Genomic DNA, 18,101 nt, shown 5'->3' with positions numbered 1-18,101 from the left:
AAAAAAAAAAATCATCGAAACAAATAATTATTCCGCTCTCTTATTAAATAATACGAAGAAGAAGAAAAAAAATGTAAACTCTACTTAAAATCTAAACCTCAACCCCCTCCCCCCCCCCCTCGACATTCCAAAAAAAACAAAGCTCAGCAACCCTTCCCCCTTAAATAAATTCGATGAAAAAAAGCTTCAAGCTTTCTATCCGCTCAAATCGAGCAAAGAAAATAAATAAATAAATGAAATAAAGTATTTTTGAAAAACATATATTTTTTGAAATCAAGCTTTTTTAACCCGCTCAAATCGCGCGCAAAGGAAAAAAAAAAAAAAAAAAAAAAAAAAAAAATTTCCTCGGTTAAGCTCGGTTAAGCTTCAGCTTAAGCTTCAGCCTTACTTAGCCTTAACCGCATATACGAGTCCGAGAATCCTTGAGAGAAATGTTTTTTTTTTTTTTTTTTCAATGAAATTTTTTTTTTTTTTTTTTTTTTTTTTTTTTCATCTCAATCCCCTCTCTTTCATTTTCATCTCAATTCCCCCTTCCCCCCCCCCTCTCCTCCCCCTCTATTTTCTTCTTCTTTTTCTCCGCTCCCTCTTTCTCGCTCCATCACCTCATCACCTCCTCATCATCCTCATCATCCTCGTCCAAACATCCAAACCGCGAAAAAAAAAAAAAAAAAAAAAAAAAAAAAAAACGTCATCACCCCTCTCTCACAAGCACCACGATCGCGGAATCTGCAGCCTTTTTTTTTCTTTCTTTTTTTTTAGAAAAAGTGTCTCTTTAGCGATACGTATGCGTACACGTATTTCATCCTTTTCATCCCCCCCCCCCCCCCCCCCCCCCTTTTTATCCCCCCCCATTCTTTCCATTTTCCCCCATTTTTCCCTTTTTTTCCCATTTTTTTCTCTCCCATTTTTTCCCCTTTCATCCTTTTTTTATAACAATTAATAGTCCTCCATCCCTTCAAGTATACACACACACATACACACACACATACACACATCCACACACATCTCGATACCGTAGTAATCGTTTCGAGAGACTATGGCTATGGCTAGCTAGCGGAAGGAGCGCGCGGGTGTAGCGTGGAGAGCAGATTGATGTAAGCTAGGTACCTAGTCGAGGAGAGTGGTTGAGAGTGTGGAGTGGAGAAAGGAGAGAGAAGGCGTGATTCGTGGATGGTAGAGAAATCTTCGGCTTGTGTATTTAAAGGAAAAGAGAGGGAAGGCGTAATTCATCATTTATAAGAAATCTTCGGCTTATATATTCAAACGCAAAGAGGTCGGTCGTACGAGAGCTTTCGTTAGCTATTCTATACAATTTGCAAGATTGATAAACGTTTATAAGCTTGCACCGGCGTAAAGGTAGTTCGATTTTGCAGGCCTTTAGAATACGTAATGTAGCTTTCACCAATCAGAATATGCACCGATCTACCAGCATATCCATCTATCTACATTTCTCAGATTAAGCACGCTTTTCTCTATCTCATCTACATTCGCTTCGCTTCAATTCTGACTATCAATCGCCTCTTTCTTCCAGGCCATCCTCTCCGCTCAAGCCCACTTCCCAAGGACAGCCATGAGCCCCGCACCCATACACATGCACCCATAGGCGAAGAGCACCATCTTCATCGAACTCTTCCGCATCTCGACGCTAAACATAAACTCGTGAGCCATCAGCTCCACCAGTCCCGTGTAGATCAAAATCCCCGCACTGATAGAGTCAAAGACACCCTGGATAACCAGCGTCTCGGGACTCTCCGGCTTGAAGCTGCTCCGCACCCCGAGACCGATAGCGATGGCGATTGGCGTCGTGATGCCGAATGCAGAGCCAAGAACCCATGGCATCCAGGACTTGGATCTCGGCCAGCTGGCAGTGGCGAGGCGGGAACCGAGACCGAGGCCTTCGAATGTCTGATGGAAGGCGAGCACGGTGTAGAGGACGGTGAACTCGTCGCCCGTCACGGCGAGCGTGAGGCCGATGAAGATGGAGTGGAAGATGACGCCGAACTCGAGGATGAAGATGCTGGTCATCTGGGCCGCGAATCTCTCGTGCTCGTCGGAATGAGAGCGGCTGTGTCCCAGGTGGTCCTCGCCTCCGGGGGGGTAGCTGAAGTCGTCTTCGCGGCCTGGAACGCCGCTGTTGGCGAGGACCTGAGTCGGTGGTGCATGGCTTGAACTGGCTTCCGAGACCCTTTGCACGACAGGCGTTGTTGACTCTTTGCTGTGAGCGTGCAATGGCCGCGCGATTTCTGCCTCGCCGCTCTTTTCCAAGTCTCGTAACAACTTCTTGGCCGGATCGATCGCTTCGGGGTCGTGATCATGGGCGCCAAAGACGTCGAAGCGAGAGACCATGAGTTCAATGAAGAACAAGACGAAGATGGTCATCAAGACAATACCCTCGACCCACGAGTACTCTGTTATTGTGCCTGTCAGACAAGGGGACTTGAGCGCCTCCTGCGCTGGAGAGAGAAGCTACACGGCGTTAGGTGTTTTGTGCACGGTGATATCCCAGAGAGGTATACGTACATGTATGAAAGCCGTCGCAACGATCACGCCCGAGCCAAAGTACTTGGCTACGAAGAAAGCCATGGGGGGGACATGCATGCGTCTCGTCCTCGCCAGGGCAATTGGCAACAGGGCACCTACATCAATGTTAGCATCAAGCATCAGCATTAGCATCAGCATCAGCGCCACTGGCGTGTAAGTAACCCGAACTTCCATGTTCGTGGCACGTACCCAGAAAAGAGCCGAATCCGATCACGAAGATGGAGGATATCCTCAAGCCCATGCGCCCATCAAAGTCATTTCCGCTGCCGCACTCGATGGTGATGGTGTCTGGAACGATCATGACTGCTGGCGGCCTGCTGCTCGTGAGCCTCTATACACACCAATACTCTTGATCTATTTTGAAGCTGGACTCGGGATGGACTCGAGATGGACTCGAGATTTGGAGGGAGGGATTTTTCGTGAGAATCAGTAGTTTGTGGGAGAGGAGGGAAGTGCTAGCTAGGCGAGTCGATGGTTCGTTCGGTTGTTGGTTAGGCCGTTGCTAGGTTATTCTGATGATGGAGATGATCGAGTCGAGTCGAGACGAGACGAGACGAGAGGAGTTTTGAAGAAAGGGGAGAAGAGAGGACGAAGGGGAGAAGGGAGAAGGGAGAAGAAGGGAAGAAGGGAAGAAGAGAAGAAGAGACGAAGGGAAGACCGAGAGAAAAGAAGAGAAGCCAAGAAGTAAAAGCTTTTCACGAGAAAATTGGCGCAGACACGGGGGAAGGTGCAGACCGACTTGGACTGGACCGGACCGGACTGGACTTTTTGAGGACCTTGTGAGGTACCTGTACCCAGTGAGCAGCAGATCTACCGGTCTATCGGTCTATCGGATCGTCCTCTGTAGACACACGCACAAGAGCACCGTCACCATGACACAACCACTCCGCTCGGAGAGTCTAATGGAAGAAGTAGTTCACGAGAGGAGTAAGTGTCCACGAGAGAAAAAAGAGAGCAGAAGAGAAGATGGAGGAGAAAAAGAGAGCGAGACATGCATAAACACCATAAATATCCATAAAACATATCTCTCCGTATGTGACCATGAACGAGTAAGAACACATCAAATGACGTCCATAGAGAAACCACCGACCTAGGTACTGGTACCTCATAGGGCAAAGTGAAAGAAAGAAAGAAAAAGATCCAAACTTCAAAGCCGCCAAAGAAACCTAACCCAACCTTGTTGGATACCGACCCGAGCGATTTGACCGACCTGACCGACCTCACCGACCCGACCGACCCGACCGCTGTACCTCTCCGGGTAAATGCGGCGAATGAGGATGGAGCCGCCAAGGCCCAAATCCAGGCCAGGGTCCCATGAGCTTGATTTTGGGCGCATGTCTTTTTTTTTCTTTTCGTCTCGTTTCTTTGATTAGGTCATGGGCTGTCTCACGTGACACGGATCCAGATCCTGTCGTGTTGGCAATACCAATCGCAGTACCAATACCATGTACGATGTTACGGTTACACTCGCATGGTCTGTATCACGGTTACCACATGCCGGACTAGACTAGACCAGACCAGACCAGAGCAGGCTAGGTCGGCTGGGCCAGGTACAGGTAAAGGTTACACGGATGATGATCGTGATCGTGATCGTGATCGTGATCGTGATCGTGATTATCGTGATCGTCGTCCGACAGGTGTACCGGTAGTAGCATGGACAGACAGACTGCTAGCGAGGTGTATGCGTTATATGTATGAGTATGTGAATATGTATATGTGCGTGTGTATATGTATGTGTGTGTGTGTATGTGTATATGTATACTTGTATAAGAAAGGACTGCATATAGGCCAAGACCAAGCAAGAGAAGAATTACCACCCCCGAGCCCATTAAAAAGACAAAAGAAAGAAGAGAAGAGAAGAGGAAAATTAGTAGAAAAAAAAAGAAGAAGAAAAAAAGCAAGAAAAGGAGAAGAAGAAAACCCCCCCATTACTTCCAACCGCCTGCTCTTTCAACCTGTTTCTCCTCCCCATCTCGCCCCAACACCTCCTTCTCCACGAGCGTGCCCTCATCTTCCCGCTCCCCCTCGCCCTCGCTATCCCCCTCGCTCTCGCCCCATCCATACTTCTCGCTCCCAGTCGGCGTGCCCAGATACAGCACCTCATCACCATCCTCCTCTCCCAGTCTTCCTCCCTCCTCCTCTCCCTCAACGCGATCGCCCACCCCCCCACCATTAACCGCTCTCCAGGCCCACTCCAGCTCTCTTCTCGTCCGCCCATCAACCAAGCTGCAGCAAAACTCAAACTTCTCCGGCTTCGCAATCAGTAGGCTCGTGTAGTTCATAGTATCCAGCTCTTCCTCTTCTTCCTCCTCCCTCTTCATCCCATCATCACCCTTCTTCTGCTGCTGCTGCTTCTTCTTCTTCTTCTTGGAAAAGTCAAACGCCCACGCCAGCCCGCCCATCACGAGGAAGAGCTCCTGCTCGACAATCTCGATGCCCGTGCACGTGCGCCGCCCGAATCCGAACTGTGTGTGCGATTTCAGGTTGGGGTACACGGTGAGCGGGGCGCGGAAGGTCGGGAAGGACGGGTCGAGGTAGCGGGCCGGGTTGAATTCTTCGGGCGATGGATAGGTGAGGGGATCCCGGGTCATAGCCCACTCGAGGGCGTGGATAGTGGCGCCGGCGGGGATGTGGTAGCCGTTGTAGACGTCGTCCTTCTCGAGGCGGTGGGGGATCCCTGGTCTCGTCAGTACATACCCTCCACCAGCAATACTTGAGCCAGGCAAGGAAAGAGATAAGTGGAAGGAGTGGTGCGGGCGAAGAAGGAGAAGAGGCAGCAACATACCAGTAGGCACAGGCGGCCTCCATCTCACCACCTCCTTGACTACCGCTCTCAACAGCGGCAACTGTTCCCGATCTTGCCACTCTGGCGCCCGATCCCCAATACACGCCCTCATCTCCTCTCGCAGCTTTGCCTGCCACTCGGGGTAGCAGCACATGGCGAGGATGTAGCTCTGCAGCGGGCTCCCGGCCGTCAGTGCGCCCGCGATGGCCATCATGCCTATGACTGTTCGACACCAGAGAGTCAGCAGGTGCCTGAATAGAGGAGGCTTCGGGGATCGGGTGGGATCTCTTGCGAGAGGAAACGAAAAAGGTACATACGGTACTGGCCCTCCTCCTCCGGCATTCCGTGATTGTCTTTCGTCTCGAGGAAGACCTTCATGTAGCTATCCATGGCCGTGCCTTTGGCCACCGCGCTCTTGACGGAGTTGATGCAGTGCTCAAAGAACTTCCTTTCACGGAGATGTCTCGCGTTCTCGACTTGTTTCCATGGACTCAACCAGGCAGGGAGGTACGAGAGCGGGGAGACGATATTGGGAACTGCGCCAGAGGGAGAAATGGTTTGCAAGAGGCCGAAAGTGCCGACTCGGAGTTCGTCCGCGAAGTGCGGGGAGCCCCAGGAGAGCCGCGAGATAGTGCGGCTGGTGTATTGCTCAATGTGTCCGATGTAGTCCGAGGGAGTGCGGCTCATATGGTAGAGGAGGCGCTTGCTCTCTATGGCAGGGTAGTTGTAAAGGGACTCGCTAGAGGAGCGGGCCATGACTTGGTGGCAGACTTTGCGTTGGCGTTTCCATGTTTCTGTATGGTATGAGAAGGCGTGTGCATAAGAATGTGTGTATGGAAATTTGATGACAGGTCGGGTGGTGACTTACCTGTTCGGCCTAGGAGGGCGAGATAGTTGCCCGAAGTTCTGTTGTCAGGCAGATTGGGGATGACGGGACGGTCAGAGTAGATGGCACTGCGTTTGGAGAGCAGGTCGTGGGCCATCTCTTCTGATGAGATCCAAACGTGTACAGAGCCAAAGATCTCCATTTGGTATATTGGGCCATACACTTTCGACCAGTCGTAGAACTTCAACCATGTCGCTACACTGGGAACATCGTGGACACGGCCGATAAATGGTAGACCTGAAGCATAGTAGTGATTAGGAATACGGTCTGTCTAATGCGAAGCTTGGTAGATGGAAAATACCTCTGGGTCCAGGAAGTTGCCGCGTGCCAGGCGGGACCTTTTTTCCCCTGAACGCAATAATGCCATAGTAAACAATAATAAGAAAGAGGTATAGAACTGCAAGCACAGAAAAGGACAACATCACGAGAGGAAGCTCGGTCAATCACCTAAGGCAGTTTGGAACTGCGAGAGGATGTGCCCACATCTTTCTTCCCAACCTGGGGGCTTTATACTGAAAGCTGTGATAGCAGTCTCACGACGCCCGTCCTCCGGGCCAGACGCCTCCCATGCATCGCAACATCGGTCTGGACTCCGTGGACATGAAACTGGGGATGTCCGTGGAATATAGCAAGACGTTCTTCATCCCGATCGCTGGATAAGACATATGAGACAAAATGTACGTGAACTGGTTGGGCTGGTTGGATTGCTGCCGATGCGGCCTTGGCTTGGTCTTGCCGTCGTAGCCCGCGTGCTCCGTTCGATCAACACAGACGTTGGCAGAAATAACTTGCAGAGATTGGATATGTTTGATAGACTGACAGACTTTGGCACAGATCGGTTTACGATGTAGAGAGACGATCATGGAGTACATATGCGTCTTGGCATCGAAGCAGCGCTAATCAAGCAGAATACCGAGCCTTGCATGCAGGATAAGCTAATTCGTGACGACGGACAGCATCAACCTCGAGACAATGAACGCCAATCGGCCTTTGGGACTGACAGATAGTCGACATCTAGAACGGGATGCAGCTACGTACTGTAGTAGTATTTGTAATGCAGCAAATACCGTACAAACTGGTGTAGATGCGTCTTTGACAAGCCATGCGCGGTGAAGCCAGCCAAATAGAAAAGCGAGACAAAAGGACTACTCAGCCAGCAGAATCCAACGTCGAGAAACTTGTAAAGTGTAAAGGTCAGGAATCAAGCGAATTTGAATCTTTGCATTCCCTCTTTAACTCCAACGTGATAACTTCAAAAATCAATCGCAGTCAAGTCTGTCGGTACATCAATATCGACCGTCGGTGGTTGAAGGAAGTGGCAAGTTCGCGTATCTCAGGCCCGGTCGCCGGTGGCAACCGTTCGTATCTCCGTATCGCTAGCGCGCAACGCACGTAGCTTCTTGCAATTGCAAAACAACAATTTAAAATGACACAGGATTTCTGTCTACTCCCTAACACGCACGTAGCTTCTTGCAATTGCAAAACAACAGGTAAAAATGACACTGAATTTCTGTCTACTCCCTAACGTTCAGAGCAGCTGACTACTTCTATTCGATTAAAATGAATTACGCACTAGCTATATAATAGTGATTCTATCGAAGTTGGGGGTTTCCTGAAGCCGTGCCAGGCTAAGCGAGGTCCCGGTATGCTCACCCGTGCTTGAGATACCTCCGGTACCCGAACCTGCCACCTCATCCAACTACGTCAGGTCGATACTGACATACCGACACTCGGCCTTAACGTCTTTGTCGCTTTCGTAACGAGCTTTATTCTACGATCTTGGTATATCAATCAATTTAACGTTCTTTCATTGAAAAGCCTCGTATATTATGCTTTGCTTTTTAATCAGATCTAATAGATCTTTTTTCCGCGATGGCTCGTATTCGTTATATTCCATCCATTTAAAATCTACACTCTAATCGTTATTTTAAGTATCGTCGATTGCTCGATATTCATATCCTTTTATCGCTTTATTACGAATATTCTAGTCCCTAAGTGTGACAGCCTGAGGATGCCTTAAGAGTCTAAATCTCCACTTTATACCTCCTAGTTACCCTACTCAGGGTGTGACACTTACGCCTGTGACGTCGTATATGTGTATGGCCAAAGCTCGCTTTGATACTTGGCATTTCTGAGTCATCAATTCCTGCTAATCGGCCACTTGTCGCCGTTGCCCGTTCCCGCCACGCACGCCTTGCCAAGGGACTCATTGACACTAGTCTACACGGTATCTGTACAAGGTATCTGCCTCAAAGCAGGCCCCTCCGCAAAGCCATTTGTTGATCGTGCCAAAGCGATCGCCAATGTACCATACGCATGTAGCACAGGGAAGCGAAGCAGAGGTTCGGGGGCTGAGTATGTTCAACTCGAGCCGCTGAGGTCCAGGAATGGAAAACGACACGAAGAAACCACTATCTGAAGGCGTACTTGTAGCTAGAGAGTTGGGGAGAATAGAAAATAAGCGAAAAAATTACAGATTCAGTCCTGTGGTGTCCAGCCTGAAATGAGAGAACGAATTTGTCATACAGCAACTGGCGTAATTCTTCAATCCCAACAAGATGGCGTTGTTAGAAGCTTCTGACAGCTCAGCATTGACCTCGTCCTGTGTGGACCACCGGGTCCGTATAGCTAAAGCTCAGGAGAAGAGCTTCAGACGGGATGGATCACCCGATCAGGCTAGATTGGGTCGTGCTGTATGCCATACCGCACCATGCACACATGCATGGCAGCGAGTATAACCGCCTGACGACTTTGCACTCAAGGAAAGGGAGCGAACAGCTTGCTCGCTTTACGCGAATAGTAGCAGAAGACCTTTAGTACTGAGAAGAAAAGGCCAAAACATTAATATTGCATGACGTGGCCATGCTTTGGATCCAGATTCTATGCTGGACTTGTAGCCCTCTCTCCACAAGATTCATCGGCTCTTTCCGACTTGAGGCCCTAGAACACAGTGCATACCTCCGATTGAGTTCTGGCAGATGCAGGGTGGCCCCGAGGTGCTTGAAAGTCCTCACACTAAGGAAGGAGGCCTGTTCGCCAAAGATCTCACAGTACAGCCCTGTTCGGAGGAACCCAAGCGCTTAACAGCCGCGCAATACAGAACCAAGCCTGCAGGGATAGAGTCAGAAAATAAGGAAGCGCAAGAGGGAGACGAGTGCCCGGCAGCCAAAATAGAGATAGACAGATTGAAGTAAGTGTGAGTATACCTCTATTTTAACCCTCGAGCGGGCATCCAGCTTTGCCAGATCTTGCTGAGGGTGTTCGGCCATTCCGACATACCATCACCACTCTATCATGTGGTGTAACAAAGGTAGGCCGGCCTGGCGAAGCGTAGAGTGCCGAGTCGGGCATGTTTGAAAGGACGGGTGGCTTCGACTGCTGAAGACGATCAGATCATTGATATGCAAGCCGTCGAATGTTTCAAGTGCTTTGCCAGGCTTTCCTGGCATTCCGTCGAACAAAATGGAATTCTTTCGGCCAGCAATCTTAAAACCGGCTGGCTGCAACAGAGAGGGGGCAGCGCTGATCTCAGCATTGTCGGTCTGTTCCCCATTTGAAAATACGCCAAATAAGTCGAAGCCAAAGGAGGGCCTCTCTTCAGCGGCCAAGTCGAATCCATTTCTCTCAGACGTCCCTTGTAGTGTTTGTTCAAGTTCCGACCGGTAGCTCATGGTTGCTGGTCATTCCTCCACGAATCGGACCAGGACCAGAGCCGCCAGCCATTCCCGTCTCACGAAGAGTATTGCAGCTCCAACCCAATAGCCCTAAAAGGCTGATCTCTCCTCTTCATATCAATCGACGTACCAAGCGTAAACAGCAGATCCTTAATCCTACCCTCCCACAGCAAGCCAAATTTCCAGTTCTGATCAACGCGAGCCTTCAACACCCCAGCAACCACGTCTGGTTCCGGCACGGGATTCTCCTCGACAGGATCAAGTCTCCATTCGAGCTTTGCTTCCCAGCTCCGTACCTTCTCTTTTGGAACTTCGGGTTTCATCTTCCATAGCTCGCACCCAAGCATCACGTCGCTTTCGTAGCTGTACACATTAAAGTCGAATTTCGAGCATAGGCCCAAGTTCTTGCCCGCTTTTACTGCGTAAGTCGTGCTTAAGTTTCCCATGAGTGGGTTTAACGTGAGAGTTGCAGTCAAAGGGACACCTTTATGCGCAGGTAGTGTGGCGAACCGTCCGCCAAAGCTCATACCGCCAGACTTGTTCAAAGACCCGTAGTACATCTCCGCCCCTGCACTGAACCGTCCATAAAACCGATCATCGGTCCTGGGCAGCTCAGTAATCTCCTTCCTCGGATCTGGGCCAAAATTGTACAGTCCTCGAAGTCCAATGAGACCACCATCTGTCGAATACAGTGTATCTGCACTATACTTCCCAACATCATATTGATACAGCGCCAAAACTGTCCCACCATTTCGTAGACGGCTATCGCTGACAGCCGAAAGCCTCAGCTGCGAAGTTGGGCTCAGACGACGTAGGTATAAAGCTTCAAGTGTGCTTTGTGGTAGGTAGAGCCGTCCATAGAGTAGGGAGTCGCGCTTGTCTATCCGCTTCCCACCTTGCCATTGCTCCCACATCCATAACTCCTCCTGTTTCCGCAGTTCTTGGATCTGTCTGTAACCCCTTATGACATTGTGAAGCTCGATTTGCCCGCTTTGGGACGTGGTGTGTAGAGGCAGAGAAGTGTACAGGTAAGAGAGTGAGCCGTCGACCAGCCCAACGCTGCCAATGGCGTATGAGGTCGCGAAATTTGGAGACGAAAGAGAGGATAGATTGAATTTCAATCCGCGGGGAGTCTCGAATTCCAGGAGAGCTACAATTCCGCATAAGCAGATAGCAAGTTGGGGCTTCGGGAAGGAATGCCATGCTTACCTCTGGCTGTAGCCGTAAGATGAGAATAGGAATTTTCGTGGTTCCAGTGAGACGCATTATAAAATGCATGCTGCACATAATCCATGAACTCCAACATGCCGAAAAGAAAAGCAAAGTCGTCAAGTAAACGTATCTGGAGGTATCACGTTCTCGTCTAAGTTTGCGCAACTTGACCTTGAACTAAAACTAGGCACGGAACAGCGCGGCCGCTAGCGAATCTCCAGAAAATTACTTATCGTTATCGAGTTTCTTCATATTTTATCTTCAGGCATTTCCCCCACAGAAATCTTTAAACACACATCCTCCCTCAAAATGCCGAAATCAAAGCGCGCGAAAGTTGTGCACCTATCACAGGTGCAGAAGAAAGGGAAGGAACTCACGCTCAAGCTCTTCGCCAACGTGCGCGAATGCCTCGACGAGTACCAGCACTGCTTCGTCTTCAGGGTCGACAATATGCGCAACACCTACCTGAAGGCTGTGCGCAACGATTTCCAGGACAGCAGGTAAGACCCTCCTGTCTTTCTTCCGCCCACATATCTGTGAAAAAATCATGGACAGCGCGACTGGGGGAAAACAGCAGTGTTAATCGTACCTTGCGTCAGACTCTTTTTCGGCAAGACCAAAGTTATGGCCAAAGCCCTGGGCAGCACCCCCGAAGACGAATACCAGCCCTCCACGCACCTCCTGTCCAAGTACTTGACCGGCAACGTGGGCCTGCTCTTCACCAATCGTGAACCCTCCGCTGTTAAAGAATACTTCTCGCAGATGGCCAAGACGGACTTTGCGCGCGCAGGCACGACAGCTACGAGATCGTTCGAGATCCCCGCGGGTGTTGTTTACTCGATGGGTGGAGAGATTGATCAAGAACAGGATGTACCTATGGCTCATAGTTTGGAACCGGAGTTGAGGAAGTTGAATGTGCCGACGAGCTTGACGAAGGGGAAGATTACGCTGGAGAACCCGTATTTGGTGTGCAAAGAGGGGCATGTGCTGGATAGTCGGCAGACGAGGTTGTTGAAATTATTTGGTGTTGCTACTTCAGAGTTCACTGTTCAATTGGTCGCGTATGCTGTTCCACTCCTCTACCCAGGAACTAGGAAGAAGGCTAACGATACGCAGATACTGGAGCGCAGCTACGCATGAAATAATCGAAGTTGGGGAATTGGAGGAGTAGAGTAAAGCAAGGTACTGCTCGAACCTTGTTTTCTTCCATATTATACAGGTCCAGGGAAAACTATTAGGCGTTCGTTTTAGGGCACTACCATCGGAAACCAAAAAGCACGAATTTTGATGCCTGAGCTACCTCTAATACCCACCCCATGCCCGCGAAATTCGTGATAGTACAAACAAGAATCCCTTGAGAATCAAGGTCAGATGTCAGACGGTGCATGCCTTCCTTACCTCTGACTTTACCTGCCAACCAGCCAGCCAAATCGAAACATTTTTGTGCCCAACCAAAGCAATGAATACAAGTTGTGAAAGTATCCTCGAGTGTTCTCATGCCTATGCATGCTGTCGATGAGTGTAATGTGTGTCTGTTGTATTACCATGTGATGAGACAGGAAATGCCTGGGTATCCAGTAAAGTGGGTGTCGAGTGAGGGATTGTTGAATGTAGTGGCTGTTACCTTGGTGGATGATGTCGAGAAACCGCTTACCCCTGCTGCTGAAGGGAAGAAAGACTGATGAAAACCCACCCTCAGACAAACCCGTGACCAAGTTGACCTAGTACCTCCTGAGCTTGCGTGGGTCGCGAGACTCCTCGTAGCCGTTGCTTTCGTACTGGCGTTTACGGGAGTCGTCTTCGCGCGGTCGATCGTAACCAGAGTCTCTGCCGCCATCTCGGCCGCCATCTCGGCCTCCATCCCTACCACCATCTCTGTAGCCATCTCTTGGTCTTACCGGCTCATTGTTGCTTCCGCTCCCGCCTGGTCCACGTCCGCCATACGATGGGCGATCACCACTACGAGAGTAGCCATTGTCGCGTGGATACCCACCTGGGCCACCGTTCCGATCAGGAGAGCCTCCGTAGCCACCTCGAGAAAAGCCGCCGCGGCCTTGAGGACCAGCTGGAGCCCCGGCTGGAGGGTTAGAGTTATATCCGCCTCGGGAGAATCCCGAGCCTTGGTATCCGATACCTCCTCGTCCGCCACCACCACCACCATATCCTCCTCTATCTTGGAAACCACCGCCTCCGCGAAACCCACCGCCGCCTCGTCCTCTGTCGAAACCTCCACGGAACCCACCTCCTCTAAATCCACCAGGTCCCCCAGGTCCAGGCGGGCCACCAAAGCCGGGTCCAGTAGGTCTTGGTGGTGCAGCTTTGGTGTAGCCACGCCCGCCTAGTCCCCCACCCAAGCGCCGAGGAAGCCATCCACGGACAGTTTTAGCTCTTTGGACCTATTCCGAGTCAGTCAAAAGCTCAAACACACAGTACCTGGGCACCTTACATCTACCTTGATCCGGCGATCCTTGATACGAATACCATCACAGTTTTCAAGAGCAGCTATGAAGCGCGAGCAAAACGCATTTGTCAGTCATATTGCCCATACTTGATACCTTTTAAGCTGGGCAGAGATAGTAAAAGAAAAGACAGGCAAGCTTGAGGGCCATCTTAACAAGATTCGATCCGGTAGCGTTGTTGATGGAGTGTGGGGTGGTCATGTTTTACCTCTCATATCCTTCTCTCGCTCAAAGACCACGAATGCATATCCACGATGATTCTTTTTCTTCTTGTTAGGCTTTTCGTCTTGGTGGGTGTCAACAACAATTCGAATCTGCACAAAGTTAGTTTGTGAAGTCCGCGAGATGTAGCGAACATACTCTCTCAATTGGGCCAAATCGCGAGAACTCTCTCTCAATATCCTGATCAGTCGCATCATAACTAAGTCGCGCAACGATAAGCGTCTTGAATGCATCGCCCCGAATGTTCGGATCTTCGTCTGGCTTGTCTGTAAAACATTAGCACAAGCTCCGTAGAAGACAAACTAGCCAGAGTTCGGACAAGGTGGCGAAGTTCCAAGGTAAATCGAAACACATTGGGTCGCCCTCACATGTGGCAGGTCCATTCTTGGTCAGGGCTTCCTGGGCAGCTCTCTTTTCCGCCTTGATGCGATCCTTCTTCTGCAACCATGACTCTGTGGGAACGTAGACGTCGGTCTTCTTGTATTCTTCGAGCTGGGGGAGAAAGGAGGCGAGTCCGCTGATGTAAGCTGTCTTTCTGTCCTCGGAGGCGTGATCAGAGGGAGGCACCCATCGCAGAGGTGGTCGCGGCGCGAAGAGCGCGAGGAGATTGGGAGGGAGTTTATCGGTCATCGCGATGATGACGATGGACGTGGTTGTGGTTGTTGATGTAGTGACAGAAAGGGAGAGGTTGAGCTGAGGAAACGTCGCGTCGCAAAAATTAGGGAGCTGGCATGGCCCGTGCACCGAGTGTGGATTCACCACGAAGCTTGAGCTCAAGGCGAAATCGCAAATTCAGGCCCATCACCGCGCTGGCTAAGTCTCGAAGTCTTTCAAGTTGCGCTTGTCTGGATCCTGGAGAGTCTATTTCCTGAAAGATTTACCATGACCGTCTTGGGAATACGGAAGGCTACTACCAGCCAGGTACGTTGAAGCAAACCCCCTTCTCAACAGTCGCTAACAACCTCACAGAATGGCGTTTCTACCTTTATCCTCCAATGCCGGCGTATGGACTTCCACTACTGCGATTATTGGGGCTCCTCCAAAGGCATGAAGTACATCCTCCCTTCCTCCGCTCCATCGACTCGTCCTTTAACACGGAATCCAGCTCCTTCCTCCGCAACTCCCTGGCAAAGTTTGCCGCCGCGAATCCATCAATCGAAATATGCGTCTCTCCCAGACCGAACAAACACCCCGTGATAATCGCGCACTATCTCGGCTCGAATCTCAACCGCCACAAAGCCATTTGCGTGCGGAATCTGGAGAAGGAGCAGATATTGAAGAAGGCGGAACTTCTGAGAGATGCAAACGGAGATAAGCTGAAGAAGATCAAGAAGCCGGTGATGAGTATTAAGGACTCGGTGAGAGGAGTGTGGAGTCCGTATCATGGTGATGGGATGCATGTTTAAGAGGAGGAGTGGTGGTGTTGTATCATACATGTGCATTGTGGGCGTTTGGGACTGGCAGCGATGCGTTTGGCATGAGCTGGCTGTGCGGAAGGCTATGGTCACGGAATGCTCTCTTTACAGCTGTCTATCCTCTGCATTTTTTCCACTTTGTTCCCCCCTGCGTTTTGTGACTGCAGTCTGTATTTTCTTTTCATAGTCTTGCTGTCTACCATCCTTTCCTTCACTCACTCTCCTCCCCCCCATCGATCAGCAAGTATGCTTCCAGGACTATCAGTCCTACCCGCCTACTACTAGAGTCCACGATAGGAAGTTGAAGGCCTCCCGCAAAGCTCTGTCAAGCGTAGCAAATACCAGATGGAAAGCCTAAAAAATAGGTACTTAGCTAGTGCCTGTGGGACTAGAAGCATTAGCACTATCCCAGTGCTAGCATACACCAGTCTCGAGCTTAGCAATCTTTTGAGGAGCGGCTGGACAAGATCCATGAAAGATAAGATGTAGCTTAGCAGCTGCCTGCACACGATGAAAAGCGCTGGCATAGCCCGTTGGTCTGGCCTACAATATATGAATGAAGCTGACAGGCATCTGGGAAATCTTGAACCTTCAAATGAAGCCTGCCCGAGTCTCAAGATGAATTGGAAGCTCGAGTGGGCAGTGGTTACTGGTCACCAAACCACCTCGTTTTCCATGCAGGCCTGCATCTACTCTGGAAAGGACAGTGGTAACCTAGCAACGTCTTCAACGGGTGTCTACTTATTCAGAGTAAGGGACTCTGCTTTTGAAAAGTAGGAAAGCACGTCGACACGAGCAAATCTTTGTTAGCTGGGTAAAGATTAAAATCACAGGCTATGGGCAACGTGAGCAGACTGTCCCTAGCAAAAACCGTCTGTCTTGTCTCTTCGATCTGGGAATGTCGAGCATCGCGAGAAAACTCAAAAACGTGATAATGTATCAATGCCAAGGTCTCACTACCCTCAAGTATTCTCATTCCCTACTCCGTTATCAAAGGAGCAGGTGTTGTCACTTCCTATCCCAATTGCCAACTTTCCTTCTGAATCCCCGGCTGTACGTGTTTTCGTTCAGAGCCCTATACTCCTTGAAGCACGATCATTGCAAGGCAGGTCAATAAAGCCAGCCTACCCTCCGCTACCACTAGCCAAAATCCCCGAGTCAGAAGTCCCTACTTTCGACCTTGAAGAACAGCATCAAGTGCATGGGCTGCTGATTCGTACCTCTACGGTGGCATCTAGCGATCGGTTTCCCAATTTATACATGCCAGGTACAAAAAAAGAAAAACCACTACAAAACACGATACTATGTACACTCAATTCCAAGAATTGATTGCAAAATCCCGGATTGTAATTAATTTTTTTCTTAATTTTTTTCCCTCTCGAAAGCCATGCTAAAGAGCGAAAGATCAAATACTAAAAGCTGCTAGCAGCAGCTTACTTAAATTTCGGCTCTGGATGCCCATCCATAAACCGCCGTCTCGTTCCTATCATATCATATCAGATCATATGTCTGTCTGTCTGTCTGTCTGTCTGTCGACACGGCAGATAGGTAAGGTACCTCCTTACTTACCTTCCTTCCTCCATCATCTTCCTCCATCATGTTCTGGCTCTTGCACGTCTTCTTGCTCTTGCTTATGCACATCTCTCTCCAAGCTCTCGAGAACAAGCTCTCGAGAATCGAAGCGTGAAGATGAGGCGCAAAGTGTCAGTGAATCAAAACCCGATATCCCTATACTTCTTCAAACATTGTGAAATATCGAGAGAGAAAGAGACGGCAACAAGGTACGAACGATTGTTGGGTCCAATATACATATATGTAATACATATACATACAACCTTGCAGCGGAATAAAGTAGTACATGAGCTCATGTCCGCAAGCCAGACAAAAACATCGGCCTCTTTTCGTACACAATAGTTGGTCTATGCGAATCGCATTCTCATGGCCCCTTCAACTCAATCATCAGCACTTAATATTCCCGCCCCCTCCCTCCACCCTATCGGTACCATCGCCGCCGCAACAGTCGAGATCCCCCGCTCCGTAGCCAGCAGGTTAAACTGCGCAGCCGCATTCCTTGTATCCTGGATATCAACCCGGATCCCCAAGCCATTAATAAGCTGCCGCGTCCGAGGCGAGATAGGCCGCATCTCCTTCCCCAGGCCCAAAATCAACAAGTCTGTGAAACGCAGCACCAGATCAGCATTTCGATTTCTTTCACACAACGACCTTGGTTCTTTCTTTCATCTGAATGATTGATGCAAATTGGGATTCGAGGCAGCAGGGCAACAGCACATACCAGGCTTCGGCCACACCAGCCCCAGCAGGCCCCACGACTCCTCGGCCACGTCCCACTGCCCCTTCTCATTCAACATCGTCTTGCCGTCCCCCCACGGCCTCCAGGCAAACGCCTCCCCGCCAACAAGTAGCACCCCCGTACCCCCGCTAATCTTCACCCCGCTATCCAGGTGGAAGCCATCCCACAAACAAGCATCGATGCTCGTGCTCGGCGCCGGCGTGCTGCCCAGCACGTTCAAAGCCCCGAAGTCCGTCTGCGTGTCCTCCGTCGAGGGCGGGCCGCGGTCGTGTTTCTGCGGTTTGGGGGAGGAGAAGTGCCGCTTTGTCTGAGCTGACAGTTGAAGGTTGAACTTGCAGTTGGGGGGGGGAGGTGTGGTGAGTAGACGAGAGGGGCGCGCGAGGTGCGAGAGGCACCGCGAGGGCTGGGGCGAGAAGAGGAAGGTCGAAAGTTCGCGAATTGTTGGGCGGGTGAGGGGATGTAGTGGTGGCATTGTATGGTTATGATAGAGTGTTGGCGGGCGATTGTGTGCTGAGATTGATTGAAGTACGTACTCCGTATGGTTTTCGAATGCTGGATGCTGAAGCTTCGAGAGAGGTCGTCAACGGGGCTATCGC

The 18,101-nt window shown here is 50.3% G+C and overlaps 7 protein-coding genes across 7 annotated transcripts; 2 read left to right on the top strand and 5 right to left on the bottom strand.

The window, feature by feature from the left end:
* Positions 1 to 1,545: 1,545 nt before the first annotated feature.
* On the bottom strand, positions 1,546 to 2,842 carry L3040_002527 (uncharacterized protein; the record flags this gene model as incomplete). Its single annotated transcript, XM_007290659.2, has 3 exons — positions 1,546 to 2,466; positions 2,521 to 2,636; positions 2,731 to 2,842. The coding sequence occupies 3 exons, from the start codon at positions 2,840 to 2,842 to the stop codon at positions 1,546 to 1,548; spliced, it is 1,149 nt and encodes a 382-aa protein (XP_007290721.2).
* A 1,627-nt stretch (positions 2,843 to 4,469) lies between these two features.
* L3040_002526 (uncharacterized protein) lies at positions 4,470 to 6,634 on the bottom strand (the record flags this gene model as incomplete). Its single annotated transcript, XM_007290660.2, has 5 exons — positions 4,470 to 5,218; positions 5,327 to 5,548; positions 5,644 to 6,120; positions 6,195 to 6,449; positions 6,514 to 6,634. 5 exons carry the CDS (start codon positions 6,632 to 6,634, stop codon positions 4,470 to 4,472), a joined length of 1,824 nt encoding a protein of 607 aa, XP_007290722.2.
* Positions 6,635 to 9,942: 3,308 nt separating this feature from the next.
* On the bottom strand, positions 9,943 to 11,192 carry L3040_002525 (uncharacterized protein; the record flags this gene model as incomplete). Its single annotated transcript, XM_007290661.2, has 2 exons — positions 9,943 to 11,036; positions 11,096 to 11,192. The coding sequence occupies 2 exons, from the start codon at positions 11,190 to 11,192 to the stop codon at positions 9,943 to 9,945; spliced, it is 1,191 nt and encodes a 396-aa protein (XP_007290723.2).
* A 215-nt stretch (positions 11,193 to 11,407) lies between these two features.
* Positions 11,408 to 12,269, top strand: L3040_002524 (uncharacterized protein; the record flags this gene model as incomplete). The annotated part of the gene is made up of 3 exons (XM_007290662.1): positions 11,408 to 11,598; positions 11,698 to 12,159; positions 12,215 to 12,269. 3 exons carry the CDS (start codon positions 11,408 to 11,410, stop codon positions 12,267 to 12,269), a joined length of 708 nt encoding a protein of 235 aa, XP_007290724.1.
* Positions 12,270 to 12,819: 550 nt separating this feature from the next.
* L3040_002523 (uncharacterized protein) lies at positions 12,820 to 14,409 on the bottom strand (the record flags this gene model as incomplete). The annotated part of the gene is made up of 5 exons (XM_007290663.2): positions 12,820 to 13,494; positions 13,545 to 13,600; positions 13,766 to 13,871; positions 13,918 to 14,045; positions 14,148 to 14,409. 5 exons carry the CDS (start codon positions 14,407 to 14,409, stop codon positions 12,820 to 12,822), a joined length of 1,227 nt encoding a protein of 408 aa, XP_007290725.1.
* Positions 14,410 to 14,661: 252 nt separating this feature from the next.
* L3040_002522 (mitochondrial 54S ribosomal protein mL43) lies at positions 14,662 to 15,185 on the top strand (the record flags this gene model as incomplete). The annotated part of the gene is made up of 3 exons (XM_007290664.2): positions 14,662 to 14,700; positions 14,749 to 14,831; positions 14,885 to 15,185. 3 exons carry the CDS (start codon positions 14,662 to 14,664, stop codon positions 15,183 to 15,185), a joined length of 423 nt encoding a protein of 140 aa, XP_007290726.2.
* A 1,961-nt stretch (positions 15,186 to 17,146) lies between these two features.
* Positions 17,147 to 17,977, bottom strand: L3040_002521 (uncharacterized protein; the record flags this gene model as incomplete). Its single annotated transcript, XM_007290665.2, has 2 exons — positions 17,147 to 17,367; positions 17,488 to 17,977. The coding sequence occupies 2 exons, from the start codon at positions 17,975 to 17,977 to the stop codon at positions 17,147 to 17,149; spliced, it is 711 nt and encodes a 236-aa protein (XP_007290727.1).
* Positions 17,978 to 18,101: the final 124 nt, after the last annotated feature.

The sequence above is a fragment of the Drepanopeziza brunnea genome (genome assembly GCF_022702325.1).
Source record: "Drepanopeziza brunnea f. sp. 'multigermtubi' strain 214-2 chromosome Unknown ctg3, whole genome shotgun sequence".
Taxonomy (NCBI): Eukaryota; Fungi; Ascomycota; class Leotiomycetes; order Helotiales; family Drepanopezizaceae; genus Drepanopeziza; species Drepanopeziza brunnea.
The sequence above is the reverse complement of the archived record's forward strand: the minus strand, read 5'-3'. Positions and strand labels throughout refer to the sequence as shown.